This window comes from Sus scrofa, chromosome 9, assembly GCF_054392235.1.
Source record: "Sus scrofa isolate SSC_HxYL_T2T_F1_AM1 chromosome 9, Sscrofa_HxYL_maternal_Yorkshire_Landrace_v2.0, whole genome shotgun sequence".
NCBI classification, from domain to species: domain Eukaryota; kingdom Metazoa; phylum Chordata; class Mammalia; order Artiodactyla; family Suidae; genus Sus; species Sus scrofa.
In genome coordinates this window covers 127184923-127207129 of record NC_139391.1, presented here as the reverse complement: position 1 = coordinate 127207129, position 22207 = coordinate 127184923, and the positions used below count along the sequence as shown (strand labels likewise).

At 36.4% G+C, this 22207-nt stretch overlaps 1 protein-coding gene across 6 annotated transcripts in view; it reads right to left on the bottom strand.

Annotated features, from left to right (window-relative positions):
- Window positions 1–22207, bottom strand: part of XPR1 (xenotropic and polytropic retrovirus receptor 1) — a 223780-nt gene that overhangs the window by 77004 nt on the left and 124569 nt on the right. For all 6 annotated transcript variants that reach the window (XR_014816379.1, XR_014816378.1, XR_014816380.1 and 3 more), the window contains exons 4-6: window positions 14161–14384; window positions 10814–10963; window positions 10448–10531 (exon numbers count right to left, since the gene is read on the bottom strand). Coding sequence is in view for 1 of the 6 variants with exons in the window: in XM_003130352.7 (XP_003130400.6) it covers window positions 10448–10531; window positions 10814–10963; window positions 14161–14384 (458 nt within the window). In the remaining 5 variants the exon portion in view is untranslated. The remainder of the gene's footprint in view (window positions 1–10447; window positions 10532–10813; window positions 10964–14160; window positions 14385–22207) is intronic.

Here is a 22207-nt window from a genome sequence, read left to right as displayed (position 1 = left end):
ATAACTGGGTAGAACAAAAGGGAAAAAACAAGAGAGAGAAGGGAGGAAAAAAAGGAAAATGAAACAGGACCAGCACTCCTGAGAGGGAGCTGTGAAAGAGGAAAAGAACCCGCACCCTGGGAGGCCACTTAACTGACAGGGAGATCAGCTGAGAGGGAGGGACCTCAGAGCCTTGAGTAATGTGCAACAGCTGGACTGAGGAGGGCAAAGCAGAGAGACAGCCTCACAGACCATAGGTACAACTGCCCCCAGACACCACAGCCTGAGACACTTGGGTGGCAGCTAGGTGCAGAGATTCAGGCTTCGGAGGATAGCTCTGGGGATGGGACTAGGGTTGACTGTGTGGAGACAGCGTAAGGGCATAGAGAGCAGTGTGACATGGGCTGCAGAGTGGAATGCCACAGCTGAGGGAGCACGGAGAAGGCCTGGGCCTGCAGGAGAAGCAAGGCACCATTGCTGGGGAGGGGAATGGAGAAGGCAGGGGACGGCCATAAGAATATCTTTCTCTGCACACACACAGGCTCTTGGGTGCTGGGGCACCTCTTGCGTAGCCTTCGGCTGATAGGGGCAAACTGCTACAGGTATCTCAGACTCCAGAGGTGGGCATGACCTACCACCACTAGCAGTCCGTGAACAGACCACATGAAGAGACTGGCATACCCGGTCTCAAGGGTCGCTGCAGAGGAGGGCACTGTAACCAAGTACCACCCTTGCTGCTCTCACTCCCCCGGGAACACACATGACCTGTGGTTACCACAGCCAAATGCTCTGGCCGCCGCCTACACCTGACTGAGGGTTGCTGCCACTTCCCAGGGTCCTGCAACCAGAAGCAACCTGTGCCACCTGCCTGTGGGTCTTCGCCACTGTCAAGGGCCCAGCAACCAGGCACTGGCTACAGGCCCTGCCCATTGCCTTCATCTCCCTGGAAGTATGCACAGTCTGTACACCAGCATGGGGATAATAGACTGGACACACTGAGGAAAGAGAAAGCAAGCATCCAAACCAAAAGCAGCCCTCACACGAAAAAAAAAAAAAAAGGAAACTTCACAAAATACCCAAGGGCAATCTTGCATATAAGTGGTCCTCTAAGATACAGTAGTTGGTTTCCCTAAACTCACAGAATAAGCAAAATATAAGCAAATGAAGAAGTTCAAGAACCAATCTCAGTTAAAAGAACAGGAGAATTCCCCTGAAGGAGCAAACAATGAAACAGCCCTTGTAGTCTAACAGACACCAAGCTCAAAAAGGAGACAGTGCAAGTATTGAAGAAATTAAGAGCAAGTAAGAAGGAATTAAGAGCTGATATGAATACTAATGCAGATTACTTTAGAAAGGAACTAGAAAATATACAGAGGAGCCAAGAAAAATTAGAAAATTCATCTGCAGAGATGCAAGCTGAGTTAAAAGCACTGAAGAAGAGCAGAATGCATAATGCAGAGGACGGAATAACTGACTTGGAAGACAGAATAATGGAAATCACTCAATCAGGACAGCAGACAGAAAACCAAAGGAAAAAATATGAAAGCAATTAAGGGATCTCTGGGATAATACAAAGTAGGCCAATCTATGCATAATAGGGATTCTAGAAGAAGAAAAAGAAATGGGGATTGAAGAGAGTTCCCATAGTGGCTCAGTGGAAGTGAATCTGACTAGCATCTATGAGGACACAGATTTGATTCCTGGCCTTGCTCAGGGGCTTAAGAATCTGGCATTGCCATGAGCTGTGGTGTAGGCTGCAGATGTGGCTTGGATCTGGCATTGCTATGGCTGTGGTGTAGGCCAGTGGCTATGGCTATGATTTGATCCTTAGCCTGGGAACCTCCATATGTCACAGGTGTGGTCCTAAAAAGACAAAAAAATAAAAATAAAAAATAAAAAAATAAACCTATGGGGAGGGGGGAAGAAAAGGGGATTGAAAATATATTTGAAGAAATCATGGCTGAAAACTTTCCAAATCTAAAGGAAACAGATAGCAAGATACAGAAAGCAGAGAGGGCCCCAAACAAGTTGAACCCAAACAGGCCCACATCAAGACATATTATAACTAAAATGGCAAAAGGCAGCAAGAGAAAAACAAAGAGTTCATTATAAGGGGACCCCCATAAGGCTATCAGCTGATTTCTCTGCAGAAATACTACCAGCCAGAAGAGAGTGGCAAGGTATATTCAAAGTTCTAAAGGGGAAAAAATGTGCAGCCTAGAATACTCTCCCCAGTGAGAATATTATTTAAAATAGGAGAAATAAAGAATTTCTTCAACAAACAAAAACTAAAAGAACAGACCAATACTAAACCCTTTCTTTAAAAAATACTGAAAGGGCTCCTCTAAATAGGAAAGAAATAAGAAGAAACAGAGTGGAGGAAATCACAACTGGAAAGCAATCACTTAAATGAGCCAGTATACAGATGCAAAAGGAAAAGAAAGAAACGTATTGTAACGGTGATGATAAACATAAGGAACAGCAAAATAATAAAAATGAAGATGTTAAAAAGGACCTTAAAATCATAAAATGTGGGGAGGGAAAGCAAGAAAACCTAGACTCTTTTTTTTTTTTAGAATGAGTTTGGGCCTATATGACTATCAGACTAAAAAAAGGGGATATAGGAAGGGGTTAACATACATGAAAAAAAGGGGAATCACAAATCAAAACCAAACAATACATTCACAAAAATTAAAAAGAAGAGGGTACAAGCATAAAATAAAAGGAAATCATCCAACAACAACAACAACAAAGGAAAGAAACAAAGGATAAAGAATCAACTGGAAAACAAGGTTTAAAATGGCAATAAATACATATTTACCAATGATTACCTTAAATGTTAATGGACTGAATGCTCCAATCAAAAGACATAGAGTGGCAGACTGGATAAAAAAATAAGAGCCTATAATATGCTGTCTACAAGCAAAGGACACATATAAATTGAAAGTGAGAGATAGAAAAGGATATTTCATATGAATGGAAAAGACAGCAAAGCAGGATGCTCCTATCAGACAAAACGGACTTTAATACAAAAGTCATAAAGAAAGACAAAGATGGACAGTATTTAATGATAAAGGATCCATTCAAGAAGAGGATATTACACTTGTTAATATACATGCCCCTAATATATAGCAGCCCCCAAATATATACAACAAATACTAATAGACTATAGAAGGGGAAAGTGACGGGAATACAATAATAGTAGGAGACTTTAGCATCCCATTCAATCAATGGACAGACCCTCTAGACAGAAAATCAATAAGGCAACAGAGACCCTAAATGACACATTAGAAAATTTAGACTTAATTGATATTTTCAGGACATTATATATAAAAAAAAACCCCACCAAAACCCAGAATATACATTCTTACCAAAGTGGGTATAGAGGGAACATAACCTTAACACAATAAAAGCCGTTTATGACAAACCCACAGCCAATTTAAGAGTCAATGGAGAAAAGCTGAAAGCCTTCCTGCTAAATTTTGGAGAAAGACAAGGATGCCTACTCTTACCACTTTTATTCAACATAGTATTGGAGGAGCTCCCATCATGGTGCAGCGGAAACGAATCCAACTAGTAACCATGAGGTTGTGGGTTTGATCCCTGGCCTTGCTCAGTGGGTTAAGGATCCAGTGTTGCTGCGAGGTGTGGTGTAGGTCACAGATCTGGCTCAGTTCTGGCATTGCTGTGGCTCTAAGTGTAGGCTGGCAGTTGTTGCTTCAATTAGGCAGATCCCTAGCCTGGGAACCTCCATAAGCTGCAAGTGCTAAAAAGCAAACAAACAAACAAAAACACCATAGTATTGGAAGTCCTATCCATAGTAATCAGACAAACAAACAAACAAAAAAGATATCTGAATTGGATCAGAAGAGGTAAAATTGTTACTATATACAGATGACATGACACTACATATAGAAATCCCTAAGGACTCCACATAAAACCTACTGGAACTGATCAACAGATTCAGCAAAGTAGCAGGATATAAGATGAACATTCAGAAATCGGTTGCATTTCTGTATACTACCAAAGAAATATTAGAAAAGGAATATAAAAATATAGTACCTTTCAAAATTACATCCCACCAAAATTAAATACCTAGGAATAAACCTGACCAAGGAAGTGAAAGACTTATATGCTGAGAACTATAAAACATTAATCAAGGAAATTAAAGAGGATTCAAAGAAATGGAAAGATATTCCATGCTCCTGGGCTGGAAGAATTAATACTGTTAAAATGGCTGTACTATCCAAAGCAATATACAGATTTAATGCAATCTCTATCAAATTACCCATGACATTTTTCACAGAACTTGAACAAACAATCCAAAAATTTATATAGAACCATAAAAGACCCATAATTGCCAAAGCAATCCTGAGGAACAAAAACCAAGCAGGAAGCATAACTCTCCCAGACTACAGTGATCAAGACAGTGTGATTCTGGTATGAAAACAGTCATACAGATCAATGGAACAGAAAAGAATCCAGAAACAAACGCGGGCACCTATGGTCAATTAATCTTCAAGAAAGGAGGCGAGAATACAAAATGGGGAGTTCCTGTCGTGGTGCAGTGGTTAACGAATCCGACTAGGAACCATGAGGTTGCGGGTTCGGTCCCTGCCCTTGCTCAGTGGGTTAACGATCCGGCATTGTCGTGAGCTGTGGTGTAGGTTGCAGACGCGGCTTGGATCCCGCATTGCTGTGGCTCTGGCATAGGCCAGTGGCTACAGCTCCGATTAGACCCCTAGCCTGGGAACCTCCATATGCCGCGGAAGCGGCCCACAGAAATGGCAAAAAGACAAAAAAAAAGAACACAAAATGGGAAAAAGACAGTCTCTTCAGCAAGTGGTGCTGGGAAAACCAGACACCAAGTAAATCAATGAAACTAGAACACACCTTCACACCATGCACAAAAATAAACTCAAAATGGCTTAAAGACTTAAACGTAAGACAAGACACCATAAAACTCCAAGAAGAGAATATAAGCAAAACATTCTCTGACATCAACCATACAAATGTTTCTTTTCTTAGTACAGTCTCCCAAGACAACAGAAATGAAAGCACAAATAAACCAATGGGACCTAATCAAACTTACAAGCATTTGCACAGCAAAGATAGCCATAAAAACAAAAACAAAAACAAAACAAAAAAAAAACCCAAAAGACAACCTATGGAATGTGAGAAAATAGTTGCAAACAATGCAACCAATAAGAGTTCAATCTCCAAAATATACAAATAACTTATACAACTCAACAGCAAAAAAACCCAAACAACCCAATTGAAAAATGGGCAGAAGACCTAAATAGACATTTCTCCAAAGATGACATATGGATGGCCAACAGGCACATGAAGAAAATGCTCAACATCACTAATAATTAGAGAAATGCAAATCAAAACCACAATGAGGTACCATCTCACCGTAGTCATAACGGCTATTGCTAATAAGTCTACGAATAACAAATGCAGGAGAGAGTGTGGAGGAAAGGGAACTCTCCTGCACTGTTGGTGGGAATGCAAATTGGTACAACCACTATGGAAAAACACATGGAGATAACTCAAAAAACTAAATATACAACTACCATATTATCCAGCAATCCCACTACTGGGCATATAACCAGACAAAACTAAAATTCAAAAAGAATCATGCATCCCTATGCTCACTGCAGCACTATTCACAATAGCCAAGACATGGAAACTACCTAAATGTCTACTGAGAGATGAGTGGATTAAGAAGATGTGGTACATATACATAATGGAATACTATTTAGCCATAAAAAAGAATAAAATAATGCCATCTGCAGCACTGTGGATGGAACTAGAGACTTTCACACTAAGTGAAGTAAGTCAGAACAAGAAAGACAAATACCATATGATATCACTTATACGTGGAATCTAAAATATGGCACAGATGAACCGATCCACAGAAGAGAAACTCATGGACATGGAGAAGAGACCTGTGGTTTCCGAGAGGGAGAGGGAAGAATAGGATGGACTGGGAGTTTGGAGTTAGTTGATGCAAACTATTACACTTGGAATGGATAAGCAATTAGGTTCTACTGCATAGCAAGGAAATTATATTCAATCACTTGGATAGAACATGATAGAAGATAATATGAGAAAAAGAACACATACATATGTATAAATGGGTCACTCACTATACAGCAGAAATTGACAGAACACTGTAAACCAACTATAATAAATTGAAAAAAATAAAGTATAATTTCAGGCATAAAATTATGTATATACTGAATTTTCTTATAGAAGAGATTTAAGTACAATTTCATTTTTACAATATACACATCTTTAAACTTTGCAAGTCAGTATTACCCAATTAGAGTTTACAGATTTGGTACTATAATAGTAGTAAGAGAAACTGGTAAAAATAACAATACTCATTTTCTCAGTCCTTATGCTAACATGCTAAAATAACTTAAGAGAATTTTTAAAGATACACTAGTGATTCTCAAGTGAATAGCATATTAGAATTTCTAGGAGTTCCTGTTGTGGTTCAGCAGGTTAAGAACCCAACTAATATTCATGAAGATGTGGGTTAGATTCCCAGCCTTGCTTAATAGTTTAAGGATCTGGCATTGGCACAAACTCCAGTATAGGCTGCAGATGTGGCTGGGATTCCAAGTTGCCATGGCTGTGTCTTAGGCTTCTAGCTACAGCTCCAATTCGACCCTTAGCCTGGGAATTTCCATATGTCACAGGTGTGGCCCTAAAAAGAAAAAAAAAAATTTCCAGGAAGTGTACATGCAGAAATTATTTTTCTGTATCATAAATGTAATTTTATATTTAGAAAATGATAAAAAGAAGTCTTCTGCTCTCTAAACTAAAAGAAAGTATCTGACATTTTAAATGTAAAATGAGAAACATGGTGAGAGAGGATCTTTTCGACTGAAATATTTGCTATGTTACAAAAAAAACTTTGTTGTTGTTAGAGCTAATAATACATTTAAGATACTTTAAATGTTTTCTAAAAATCTTCAATGAAAAAAAGCATTAAGGCTCCCTCTGTCTAACTTATTATTTATCAGTAATAGATATCTGTATTGTTAGTTGAGGACTGAAAGCATTTGGAAGGAAGACGTTTGTCTTTTTCAAAAAAATCTTTTATTCGAAAAATTGTGGAATTTATCATATATACAAAAGGATATATATACATATATATAGTATACATATAAATAATGTATTTGGACTACTAGAGATTGAATAACAAAGGGTACCTAAACCTATCACCCAACTTTAGGAACAGCACATTTCTATTGTTTTGAAATCCTTATATCTTCAAGGCCCAAAACCCTTCCCTCCTCACCAAAGTTAACAATTTCCACGTTTTTTGTTTGTTTGTTTAGCTCTACCACTTCTACATGCATTCCTAAACACCTAATTTTCAAAATTATGAACCGAACTGCACATATTTAAAGTACACAATTTGGTTCTTTCCTCTCTGGATGCTTTTAAGATTTTTCTTTGCTCATCTTCAAGCAGTTTGGCTATGATATACCTACGTTTTTTAAAAACTGTTTTATTGACTAAATTGACATACGGTACACTGCACACATTTAAAATATACAAAAAACTATCACCATAATCAAGACAATGAGCATATTGAATATATCTATCACCCCCAAGAGTTTCCTCAAGCTCTTCTGCAATTCTTTTCCTCTTACCACATCCCATCCCAACCCCAGGCAATCACAAACCTGCTTTCTGACGATATATATTGCTTTGCATTTTCCAGAGTCTTAGGTTAAACAAAACCATAAAATATGTACTCTTTTTTGCTCTGGCTTCTTTTTCTCAGAATAATTATTCTGAGATGCATCATGTTTTTGCATATATCAGTGTTTATTCTTTTTTATTGCTGAGTGATATTCCATCATATGGATATACTACACTACATTGTTTATCCATTCACCTATTGACAGACATTTGGGTTGTTTCCAGTCTTAGGCTATTATGAATAAAGCTGCTATGAACATCTGTCTTTACATGAACATATGCTTACATCTGTCTTGGATTATATCTAGCAGTGTAATGGACAGATCTTTTTTAGATGAAGTTTTAACTTTTTAAGAAACTGCCAAACTGTTTACCCATGTAGTTTTATCATTTTACACTCCACCAGCAACATGCAAGATATCAAAATTCTTGGCCCTCCAATATTTATTTAGAATGTCAATCTTTTTCACTTCAGTCATTCTAACAGGTGTTATCCCACTGTGGTTTTAATTTGCATTTCCCTATTAATGATACTGAGCACCTATTTACATGCCTATTTGCCACCCATACATCGTTCACTAAGATCTTTTGTCCATTTTTAAGTTGGGTTGTTTGTTTTCTTATTTCTGAGTACTAGATAGAGTTCTTTGTATTTTCTGGGTACAAGTCTTTTATCAGATATATTTTTAAGGCATTTTTTCCCAGTCAGTTGCTTTTCTTTTCATCCTATTAACACTGTCTTTTGAAGAGCAAAAGTTTTTAATTTTGGTAAAGTGCTTTTGGTGTCATTTCCAAAAAAATGTTTGCATAACCCAAGGCCACCAGGACTTTCTCCCATATTTTCTTCAAAATTCCTAGTTTTAGATTTTCAGGTCAATGGTACAACTAAAATTAATTTTTGAAGGATGGAAGTTCTTTCTTTCTTTCTTTTTTTTTTTTTTTTGGCATAGGAAAGACAATTGCTCCAGTATTATTTGTTGAGAAGACTGTGCTTTCTCCACTGAACTGCCTTTGCATCTTTATTGAAAATTGGTTTATTTTTGGACTCTATATTCTTTGCATTAATTTCTTTACCTATCCTGACATTAATAACACACTGTCTTATTTACTATAATTGTAAAGAAGTTTCATATCAATGTTAATTCCTTAAAAAAATTTTTTTATGAAACTATAGTTCATTTACAATGCTGTGTCAATTTCTGCTGTACAGCAAAGTCACCTATTCATACATACATATACATTTTTTTCCTCATATTACTTTTAACTTAGTTGTTTCAAAGTTGTTTTGGCTATTCTTGGTCCTTCATATTTTCATATAAACTTTAAAATTGCTTCCTAATTATTTAAAAAACAGCCTATTGAGATTTTGAGTTTGTGTTGTGTCTATGGGTGAATTTTAAAAGAAATGTATACTTTAAAAATGCTGGGTTTTCTAACTTCTCACGTGTATCTGTCATCTTTAACTTTTCTCAGCATTGTTTTGTAATTTTCAATGTAAAGGTCCTGCACATATTTTGTCAGATTTATCCCTAAATATCTCATATTTTTACTATAAATTTTTATTTAAAATTTTTTGATTTCTAATTGTTCTTGATGGTATAAAGAAATAAAATTAATTTTTATATATTGACCTTGTACTCTGCAACCTTGTTAAACTCACTAGTTAGTTCTAGTAGAGATTCTATGAAGTCACTGGATTTTCTATAATCAGGTCATCATGTCATCAGCAAACAAAACAATACAAAACACCACCAGTTTTACTTATTTCCTTCTAATCTAAATGTCTTTTATTTCTTTTTCTTACCTTAATGTATTGGCCATAATTTCTAGTATAATGCTGAACAGAAGTGGTAGGGTGAATGAATACCCTTTTATTGTCCCTAGTTAGGGAGAAAGCATTCAGTGTTTCACCATCAAGTATGGTTTTAGTTGTGCGGTTTTTGTAAATACCTTTCATTGGGATGAGGAAGCTCTTTCTATTATTGATTTCCATTCTGCTGTGGTCAGAGAACATACTTTCTATGATTTAAATCCTTTTAAATTTATTGAGATTTATGATGCAGAAGATAGCCCTTAAATTTTTTGTTGGTATAACTACTATGTAGGTATCATTTAATAAATGCTTTTTAGGAGTTCCCATTGTGGTTCAATGGTAACGAACATGACTAGTATCCATGAGGACATGGGTTTTATCCCTGGCCTTGCTCAGTGGGTTAAGGATCCGGCGTTGCCATGAGCTGCAGTGTAGGTCACAGACACGGCCTGGATCCTGTGTTGCTGTGGTTGTAGTGTAGGCCGGCAGCTACAACTCCGATTAGACCCCTAGCCTGAGAACTTCCCCAGGCCATGGATGTGGCCCTAAAAAGACAAAAAAATGCTTTTTAGATATAATTATTGCATTTTGGGTGAAGGTATGCAATAGCTGAACTCCCTGCCCACATATCATCAAATAAATATCTCGTCTTAATCATGTGGTGAGACCAAGTTAGTATGTCAATAAGGATAAACAAGAGAAGAAGTACAGACTAAGAAGAGAAAGGTGGAAAGACAGTACAATTTACTATGAAGTGAGATCTGGTATCTAATTTTTTAAAATGAAAGTAACAATAGTACTAACTACTGAGAAACTTTGGCCGAAACATTTTTTAAAGTAATGAAATTAGTATACTTTATCAGCTAACAGACTGTGTTGAGTATTAAACAGGCAAAATGAACCACCAAACAACTGGAAACAAATACTAACCTGAGCAGCTCCCAAAGGGGGAACACGTAAACGCTTCATAGCTTTTTGTCTGTCACCATCTTCAAGTTCATTGGTCACTACAGCCTAGAGAGACATATTATTGAACTTTGATGTAGGTTATACTAAACTTGAGTAATGCATAAATAATTCTGAACCACTCATATATATATAGTAATCTGATGATCCCTTGGTAAATATATACTGACAAAAGCAAAAGAAAAAAATCATGAGTAAGAATATACTTATTTAAAGCTAGCAACTAACTAATAATAGGAGAATAGAAGAACTGTTTTGTTAAAAATAATGAAATATTTATTTCAAATGATGTTATTGAAAATATGTAGTATATAAGTGAAATTACTGTACCTCAGTTTCAGAGATGAGCTGGTTGATTTTTTTGCACGTATAAAATGGGGCTACTTCTACATGAGCCACTCGCCAATCTGCTCCACGAGATGTTTCCAGGATCTTGTCATGCTTTTTAAGGATTTTTCGGAACCCTGTAAAATTCAGATTCTACAGAAAGAAATGAGAAACACTTATATTTCTACCACCATGAGACAAAATGAAAAGTAATAAGCATTTGCACTGGCTGAGTTGACTAAGATTGAGCACTGAGGCAAATAGCAATGCTTTCATAAAAGCATTTACTATAAAAGAATAAGATACTTCTTATTTCATTTATCCATTTCAAGGTAGTATGCTATAGAAATATAAACTCTGAATCATGAACTCTATTATTTCTATTTTATGTAAATTAATTCAAATCCTAAACTCAAAACTTTATTTCCATTTTCCTATGTACACTTGTTCTTAAAACAGCTAATTTATATTATTTTGCTTCTTTGATCAAAAGAATATTTTCAGAAAATATTTTGGATTTATCACACACTGATACAGTTATTCTTTGTTTTCTGAAGGACTGGTACAGCTATGTATTTCCCCCCTAATATGCAAGCATGTACAAACAGCCATGGAAAATGGATGATCATCTATTTCTCTTAATTTTTATTTTGTTTCCATCCATTCTGTTTGGGGATAGGTATGCAAAGAAGAGTCAGTGGAAAAGAAGTGATTATACTTATAGGGTTTTGCTGATAACAAAACAGGTAGGCACTCATGCCTTTCAGCCATTTCTGTAATATCAAAATACTGTACTCTTCTACATTCTCAAATTCTGTTGTTCTTTGATCAACAGACAAAAAAGTGGGAAATCATGGATTTGCAAGGTTCTTTTAAATCAGAGGTCTTCCAAATTTACTGACCTCATATCCCCATCAGTTATAAAGAAAAAAAAAAAAAATTGAGCAGTCACTCCAAATTGGATTTTGCTTGTTTGCTGGTTTGCTAATATTTTTTTTTTTCAGACTTTAATGGATCATCTTAAACCTTCCTTGAGATGCACACACCATGATTTGGAGATTCCTTTTAATCCATTTTCCTTTTTCCTCATGTGCAAAATAAATGCATTCTTACAGACAGTCTAAAAGAATGAAGGATTGATTAAAACTGTTATAATTAAGAACTATTTTTCAAGAAGCTTTTAATAATGACCCCAAATAAAAATTTCTGGCAAAAATACAACTACCATATGATCCAGCAATCCCACTCCTGGGCATCTATCCAAAGAAAACCATAATTCGAAAGGATATATGCACCCCAATGTTGACTGCAGTACTATTTACAACAGCCAAGACATGGAAGCAGCATAAATGTTTAGTGACAGAGGAATGGATAAAGAAGATGTGGTATATATATAGAATGGAATATCACTCAGTCATAAAAAAGAATGAAATAATGCCATTTGCAGCAGCAACATGGATGGACATGTAAATTATCATACTAAGTGAAGTTAGATAGTAAAAAACAAACATCATATGATATCACTTACATGTGGAATCTTAAAAAAATACAAATGAACTTATTTCCAGAACAGAAACAGACTCACAGACTTTGAAAAACTTATGGTTACCAAAGGATGGACTTGAGGGTTGGGATTGGCATATGCACACTGAGGTATATGGAATGATTGGCCAACCAGGACCTGCTGTATGGCACATGGAACTCTACCCAATATTCTGTGATAATCTACGTGGAAAAATAATCTGAAAGAGAATGGATGTGTGTACATGTATAACTGAATCACTTTCTTGTACAGCAGAAATTACCACAACCTTGTAAATCAACTATACTTCAATAAAACTTTAAAAAATGAAAAAAAGAAGCTTTTAATAATGACCCTAAACAAAAACTTCGGGCAAAATTAATAAAATAAAATTTAACAAGGGTATTTCCTTGTAATACGCAAGTATAATTAACAAAATATGAAATATTAGAAATACTAATATTTTATAGCATTATAAACAAGAAGAAATACATTTTATATGCTTTTAAAAAATTATAAAGCTATAGATAAATTTCAAAGGAATTTCCCATCATACATATTTTATATAATTACTTTTTTATTCTTCTAAAATTATTTTCCATCTGGGTTCTTCTCTGAATGATAAAATATGAAATAAGCAAAGAAGAAAGTAGAATTGTGAAAGGGAAAAATGGAAATAACTATATGCATTAACAACTCAGATTACTACAGAATTGAGACTATGACATTTGCACCAACATGGATGGATCTTTTTATTTTAAAATTCTAGTATTTACTCATGATAATACTTTTATTCTATAACCTCTATTTTTCCTATAGCATATGATCCTGTGATGATCTTAATTACTGATTAAAAGTAACAATCACAAGAATAAAATGGAAAAAATATAGTATATAAGGTCTCTAAGATTAAGAAGATGCTTTTGCCTATTTAAATGTTTATCACTGAACAAATAATGTGTTTTTCAATATATTCTTTATAGATCTAACTATGTGAACAAATCTACAATGGATTACAAATTAATAAATGCCATTCATTTCCATAATTTAGTATACAAGGTAGTTCAAAGTTTCAGATTTAAAAAAAAAAAAACTTTTCTTTTTATGGCCATACCTGCAGCATATGGAAGTTCCTGGGCTAGGGGTCAAATCAGAGCTACACCACGGCCGTAGCAATGCTGGATCCGAGATGCATCTGCTACCTATGATGCTCCAGCTTGCAGCAACACCAGATCTTTAACCCACTGAACAATGCCAGGCGTCAAAGCCGCATTCTCACAAACATTATGTCGGGTTCTTAACCCACTGAGCCATTATGGGAACTCCCAGGAAGGGTTTTAAATTTTCTTTTCTTTTGCAAGTTTTTTTTTTTTTTTAAATACAGTCATATTGCAGCTTACAGATAATAAAATTGAAAGGATTCTCAGCTGTAGATCTGGAGGGGTATAAAAGCCCTTACAAAACCAGCAGTGGCTGCATAGACAAATATTATTTTTTATTTCTACTCACTACTAACAGAGATGCCTCCTAAACAGAAAGCTAACTATTACTCCTTGAGTGAAGAGCTACTCCTGAATACGGTAAAAAAGGGTTTGGAAAACTGATCTTTTTGAGATCTTGTTAACATTATTTTACCATCTCTGATAGCTGGTTTTTTAGCCAATAAGAACACCTGAAATCCTCGTAAGACCCAAAACAATAATGAAATGACATGCTAAGAATTTCCCTTTTTGGACTGTCCCATTAGTACAGCTCAAGGTTAACTTCATTTATTATAATTTCTCAATCATTTAAAGGTTCTATTCTCCAGGTGTAAGAACTGAAGTACCTGATAGTTCTGCAGCAGGATAAGACTGAGGTAGAACTCGCTGAAGGCCAATTTAAGGTCTTTAATATTCCTATGTTGGACACGTTCCTCATGGGACAGGTGGAAGACTGGCTTTCTGCGTTGTCGCAGTGTAGTAACACCAGTGCTTTCTTTCTGTGCATCCAGTGATGACTGAAGCTCATTCTGAAGTGTAGCAAACCTGCGCTGAGCCTCTGCAAGCTTTTCTACAAGAAATAAAACAAAATTGTCAAATCATCAAGATAAAAAAGCTGATAAAAGTTCTCAATGACTTCAGATTTACTAATTAGTTTGTTGCCCTAAAATTTCTAGAAGAAAAAAATGCTGCATGTATAATTAGAATTAGATAGGAAAACACATATTTCAGTCTAATACCCTCCCTTAATTCTACCCCACTCTTGCCCCTGCAACACTCTCGCCCTCTTCCTTTTACAGATGAAGATTGAAGATAAAGAATTTTAAAAGCTGCTAAGAGTGAGAAAACAAAATGGTACAGCCACGTCATAATATGGAAAACAGTTTGGCAGTTCTCAAAAGGTTAAACATAGAGATACCTTAAGATCCAGCCAATTCTACTCCTAGGTATCTACCCAAGAGAACTGCAAACATACATTCAAACAAAAATTTGTATATAAACAAAAACTGGTATTCACAAAATTACAAAGTGGCATCAACCCAAATATCCATTAACTGGTGAATGGATAAGTGAAATATGGTATATATATACAACAGAAGATTTCTGAGTCAAAAAATAATGAAGTACTGATTCAAGTTACAATATGGATGAATCTTTTTTTTTTACTCAATGAACTTTATGACATTTATAGTTGTACAATGATCATTACAACCCAATTTCATAGCACTTCCATCCCAACCCCCCAACCCATCCCCCCACCCCCAGCCTGTCTCCTTTGGAAACCGTAAGTTTTTCAGAGTCTGTGAATCAATATCTGTTCTACAAAGAAGTTCATTATGTCCTTTTTTTAGACTCCACATGTTAGTGGTGTCTTAATATCTAACTTCACTGAGCATGATAATTTCTAGGTCCACAACATGGAAAATTCTTGAAGACATAACGCTAAGTGAAAGAAGCCAGGCGTAAAATGCCGCAGAATTGTGTCATTCCATTTATATGAAATGCCCAGAACAGACAAATCCACAGAGAAAGAAAATAGATTACCGGATGGCAGGGGATAGTAGGAGGGAAGAAAAGAAGTCTTTTTTTTTTTTTTTTTTTTGCTATTTCTTCGGCCGCTCCCACAGCATATGGAGGTTCCCAGGCTAGGGGTCGAATTGGAGCTGTAGCCACTGGCCTACGCCAGAGCCACAGCAACGCGGGATCCGAGCCGCGTCTGCAACCTACACCACAGCTCACGGCAATGCTGGATCCTTAACCCACTGAGCAAGGGCAGGGACCGAACCCGCAACCTCATGGTTCCTAGTCGGATTCGTTAACCACTGCGCCACGGCGGGAACTCCAAGAAAAGAAGTGATTGCTAATGGGTACAGGATCTTTTGGGGGTGATGAATGTTCTGAAATTAGACAGTGGTGAGCGTTGTACAACCTTGCGAATATTTATGCTTTAAATCTCTCACTTCAGAAATAGGTCAGTCCCTTTTAAATTCTCCCATGAGTAGGTCAGGCTCATGGGGAATAACCTCACTTTCCTAAAGTCAATTGATTTGAGACCTTCATAGCATATACCCACAAAATCCATTCATAGCAGCACCTAAGTTAGTGTTTGACTGAGTAACTAAGAAAAGATGTGTATATAAGAGGGAAGGGATCTTGGAGACCACTTTAGCATTATGTCTACTATATATCTTTTAACTGATGCAAATTTCTGGAGAGTCCAAATGCCATTTAATCCAGCAGTCAAAAATGGAGATTTATAGCATTTAAGTGACAGATGGAATATTAGCCCAGGTTTAACTAACAGTGGACCCAGCTGGTTCACAGGTTTGTGCTGTGATTATATCCCTAATTATGTGATGTATAATTGGAATAGAAATAGTGGGCTACTGGTGGAATTTCCACACTGACTCTGACCCAGGGGAAAGGACGGTTATGGTATGAAGGGCCAGTGAGAATTCCTGGAATTTCTCCCTATCAAGATAGTAATAAGCCAGAAGCAAAAACATATCCTTAGGGGAACTTCAGAAGTTAGTGCCACCAGGGATGATGTTATTTATCACATCTCCATTTAATTAATCTGTTTAGTCTGTGCAGAAGTTGGACAGATCTTCAAGAATAAGTGTGGATTATTACTGTAAACTTAAGCGGTCATTCTGAAGGCAGCTACTATTGTAGATGTGGTATTGTTACTGAAGCATCAACACAGTCTCAAGCACATAGTGTGCAATTACATATCTAATAATGCAGATACTTGCCTGGCAGCAGAGACTAGCAATGAGCTCCATAAATGAATGACATCTTTTGTCATTGGAAATGGTCAGCTACTTAGCAGCAGGTTGCAGGCACTGGATGCAGGGAGCAGAGATTTATTCTCTTTGGAACAAATGTTTTCTTTCTTTTTTTCTTTTTGTTTTCTTGTTATGGCCACACCTGCACCATATGGAAGTACCCAAGCTAGGGGTCAAATCAGAGCTGCAGCTGCCAGCCTATGCCATAGCCACAGCAACACCAGATCTGAGCCACATCTGTGACCTATGCCCCAGCTTGTGGAAACACTGGATCCTTAACCCACTGAGCGAGGCCAGGGATTGAACCCTCATCCTCATGGAGATTATGTCAGGTTCTTAACCTGCTGTGGCACACACAACGGGAACTCCAGAATAAATGTTTTCTTTTGTTTTGTCTTTGTAGGGCTGCACTCTCAGCATATGGAGGTTCCTAGGCTAGTGGTTGAATTGGAGCTGAAGCTGCCCACCTACACCACAGCAACATGGGATCCAAGCGCATCTGCCACCTACACCACGCCTCACAGCAACACTGTATCCTTAACCTACTGAGCGAGGCCAGGGAATGAACCCTCATCCTCACGGAGACTATGTCAGGTACTTAACCTGCTGAGGCACACACAAAGGGAACTCCAGAACAAACGTTTTCTTTTTTTTTGCCTTTGTAGGGCTGCACCCATTGAAGTTCCAAGGCTAGGGGCTGAATTGGAGCTTAAGCTGCCAGCCTACACCACAGCTCACAGCAACACTGGATCCATAACCCACTGAGCTAAGCCAGGGAGCGAACCTGCGTCCTCACGGATACTAGTTGAGTTCATTACTGCTGAGCCACAATGGGAACTCTAGAAGAAGTGTTTTCTTGATATGGATGTGCCTTCCCTGCTAGCATGTTTCTGCTAGCATCACAATGAACTGGAATGCCTCGTCCATTTTCACGGTAGTAAAGCAAAGGGCATACCCGTGGAATAAAAGGTTTTACCACATACTTAGAAAGAGCTGGCCTAAGAGAAAGGCATATTGAAATGAGGCGGGAGGCAAAACTCTAAAAGGATGGGGTTCCACATTACAGAATGCAGTATCAAGAGCATTATATGTTGCTATCCCAACCACAGCCAAAATATAGTCTAGGAATCGGGTGGAAGTAGGAGTGGCTCCTTTCGCTATTTTATCTAATAATCCACTCATAATTTTTGCTTCCCAATCTGTAACTTGAGCTCTGCCTATGGTTAGTTCTCAAGGAGAAATGCCTCTTTCACAGGAATACAATAATAGTTTCACTGAAAGAAGATGAGACAGCCACCTGCCATTTTGGGCTCATCATACACCACTGAACCAATAGGCAAAGAAGGTTATTTATTGGTTAAAGTGATTGATTCTGATTACCAAGGGGAGAGATAAGACAAAAATAGCAAAAAAGTAATGTGCAACCCAGGAGACTCTCCAGAATACATCCTAGTAGTTCCATGACCAATAATAAATTTAATGGAAAAATAAAGCAATCAAAAAAGATAAGAGCTATCCAACACCTTGAGGAATTAAGAGTTTGGGTTATCCCATCCAATAAAGAACTCTAGCCAGCTAAGGTACTGGTTGAGGATAAAGGAAATAATGGAATAGGTAATAAAAAATGCAAACCACAGATATCAACAATTCCTTCTTGATATTCTTGCTCTAATGTTTACATATCTTATATTTTCTTCTCTGTCTTGTTGTGCTTCATTCTGAATGACTACTGCAGCTCTGTCTGCCATTTATAAATTCTCTCTTAAGCTCTACCTAACCACTGTTTAAGATATTAACTTAAGTGACTATGTTTTCATTTAAAATTTCTATTATGTTATTTTTAAAGGTCAATTTTAATAGTTTATTATTTGCTCATGGTTTTGATACTCTTTTATGTCTAAAGCCAGAGTAAGCATATATTTTATTTTGTACCTAATAATTTACATATTTTATATAGCAGTTTAGTGTTTTGTAGTCTTCTATAGGTGAAAAATAACTATTCACCTATATTCAAACTTCACACTTAAGTCTAAAGTAAAATTAATCTCAGGATTCTTTTTATACAAGTTAAGCATTTCTACTGCATATATGTTGTCTTATTACCCTCATGATCAAAAACAGTATAGATTACCACACAAAAATCTATGGGATGCAATAAAAGCAAGCATAGGAAATTCAAGCAATACATGAAAATTCAAAAAGCAGGAAAAATATCAAATGAACAATCTACCACTTAAAAGAATTAGAAAAAGAATAACAAAATAAACCTAAAGTCAGCAGAAGGAAGAAAATAATAAAGAGACTGAGGGGAAATAAATAAAGATTAAATTTAAAAAAGAAAAAAAAATCAATAAAACCAAGAGCTAGTTCTTTGAAAAGGTACACAAAATTGACAAACCTCTGGGAAGGCTCACCGAGAGGAGAGAACACAAATAAAAAAATAAGATGTGAAAAAGGAGACATAACAACCAACACTGTAGAAACACAAAAAGCCATAAGGGAATACTATGAACAAATATGCCAACAAATTCAATAACCTAAAAGAAATACAAGTTTCACTAAAAATGAATCAAGAAGAAACAGATAAAATTAAACAGACTGATCACTAGAAGTGAAATGTAATCTATAATTTAAAACTCCATACAAATAAAAGTCCAGGACTAGATGGCTTCCCAGGTGAATTCTACCAAACATACAAAGAACTTATACTGATCCTTCTCAAATTCTTCCAAAAGACTGAAGATGAGGGAATACCCCCAAAGACATTCTAAGAAGCCACCATCACCCTGATACCAAAATCAGACAAAGACACTAACAAAAAAGAAAAGTACAGGCCAGTATCCTAGATGAATACAGATGCAAAAGTTCTCAACAAAATATCAGCAAATAGAATCCAATCATACATTAAAAACATCATATACCATGACCAAGTGGGATTCAACCCAAGAATAATGGAAAATACCCAATCAGGACAGAAAACAGAAAACCAAATGAAAAAACATGAAGGCAATATAAGAGATCTATGGGATAGTATAAAGCAGGCCAATCTATGCATAATAGGGACTCTAGAAGGAGAAGAAAAGAGGACTGAAAATATATTTGAAGAAATTATGGCTGAAAACTTTCCAAACCTAAAGGAAACAGATATCAAGATACAGGAGCAGAGAGGGCCCCAAACAAGTTGAACCCAAACAGGCCCACCCCAAGACATATTACAACAAAAACAGCAAACGTTAAAGATAAGGAGAGGATTCTAAAGGCAGCAAGAGAAAAACAAAGCATTAATTATAATAGAACCCCCATAAGCCTACCAGCTGATTCCTCTGCAGAAACACTCCTGGCCAGAAGAGAGTGGCAAGGTATATTCAAAGTTCTAAAAGGGAAAAATCTGTAGCCTAGAATACTCTCCCCAACAAGAATATCATTTAAAACAGAAGAAGAAATAAAGAATTTCTCCAACAAGTGTTCCCTCCTGTACTCTTGGTACGAATGTAAACTGGTACAACTACTATGGAAAACAGTATGGAGGTGCCTCAGAAAAGTAAATATAGAACTATGGTTCAACCTAGTAATCCCACTCCTGGGCATATACCTGGACAAAACTTTCACTGAAAAAGATACAAACACCCCTATGTTAATTGCAACATTATTGACAATAGCTAAGACATGGAAATAACCTAAATGTTCACCGACTGATGAATGGATTATGATAATGTGGTATATATATGATGATGGAATACTACTCAGCCATAAAAAGAACAAAACAATGCCATTTTAAGTAACATGGAGATGGAACTAGAGACTCTCATACTAAATGAAGGAAGTCAGAAAGAGAAAGACAAATACTGTATATCACTTATATCTAGAATCTAATATATGGCACAAATGAACCTTTCCACAGAAAAGAAACTCAGGGACTTGAAGAACGGACCTGTGGTTGCCAAAAGGGAAGGGAAGGAAGTGGGATGGACTGGGAGTCTGGGGTTAATAGAAGCAAACTATTGCATTTGGAGTGGATAAGCAATGAGATCCTCCTGTATAGCACAAACAACAATATCTAATCACTTATGGAGGATAATGTGAGAAAAAGCATGTGTATATATATATATATGTGTGTGTGTGTGACTGGGTCACATTGCTGTAGAGTAGAAATTGACAGAACACTGTAAACCAGCTCTAATGGAAAAATAAAAATCATTAGTAAAAAATATATTTTGGTCTATGAATAAAAATCTACAAATCAGTTATAAAAAATAAAAATGAATATTCCTTAGCAATTTTATACTGATAAAAATAGCCTATTTTGGCAATAAATTTCAATTTCTATCCATGCCAGTGAATCAACTGACTCTGAATAAGAATAATTATTTTAATAAAATATGTTTAATGCCACAAGCTCTCATATAATAAAAATTTGATAAAAATTTCCAATAACCATTCAAGAACTTTCAAAGCACTTATGTGTCCCTCAAAGAGCTAAATAAAAAAGACTAAGAAGGTATTTTTTAGGTTTAACCAGATTTGTATATATATTTTTACTTTAAAAAAATGTATCTTGGAAATACAAGGTATCCTCGAAATAGTGAAGCTGTTATATTGTTATGCAATTGAAGAATAATTCTTTTTTTTTTTTTTTTTGATTTTTAGGGCCACACCCATGGCACAAGGAGGTTCCCAGGCTAAGGGTCAAATCGGAGCTACAGCTGCCAGCCTACACCACAGCCACAGAAATGCAGGATCCAAGCCATGTCTGCGACCTATACCACAGTTCATGGCAATGCCAGATCCTTAACCCCACTGAGCAAGGCCAGGGCTCAAACCTGCAACCTCATGGTTCCTAGTCGGATTTGTTTCCGCTGCGCCACAATGGGAACTCCAAAGAATAATTCTTGATAAGATAATGTTTTAGAATACTTTTACTGCTTATTTGTCTTGCAATGTTACCATCTTGCTGATTAAATTTATGGACCACTGTTACCTGAAGTACAAAGTAAGTTCGTAAGTATTTTGACCGATTATAGATAATTTGGAACAGTTAATCTTGTTACATTACATGCAATTTCTGCACTGCTTTTATCTGGAATTCTTACTACCTGAAATTTTTACACTTTAAATACTTACATCTAAAATCTTCATGGGTGAAAAAAATCCATATTCTTCCATTTCACTTTTCTCTCTAATTAACAATACTCCTTATTTTCTTACAACTTCAGCCTCAGGTGACTATTTGTTATTCTCTTTACCCCATATATGTCCTGTACTTTAATGCACTATGCCTCCAGATAGATTTTCCCCTTGCCCTGGAACACTGTACTCCAAATCTCCCACTCCCCGCTCAACCATTCCCAAACATACTCCTCCAAGGGCATTTGGCAAATGCCCACATATTTTCAAAGACAAAGTTTAAATGTTTCCATTCATGCTTCTTCATGTTCACTTTCACAGTACTTTGCAAAACTCTGAAATAACAAGTATCGTATTGTACATACAACTAAAAAAAAGATACAATTGGTAAAGAAATGCATTAGATGTACTTGGATATTTTTCATTCTACTATATTCTATTCATATTTTTTAAAAAATGCCTGGATTTTTTATTGGATTGC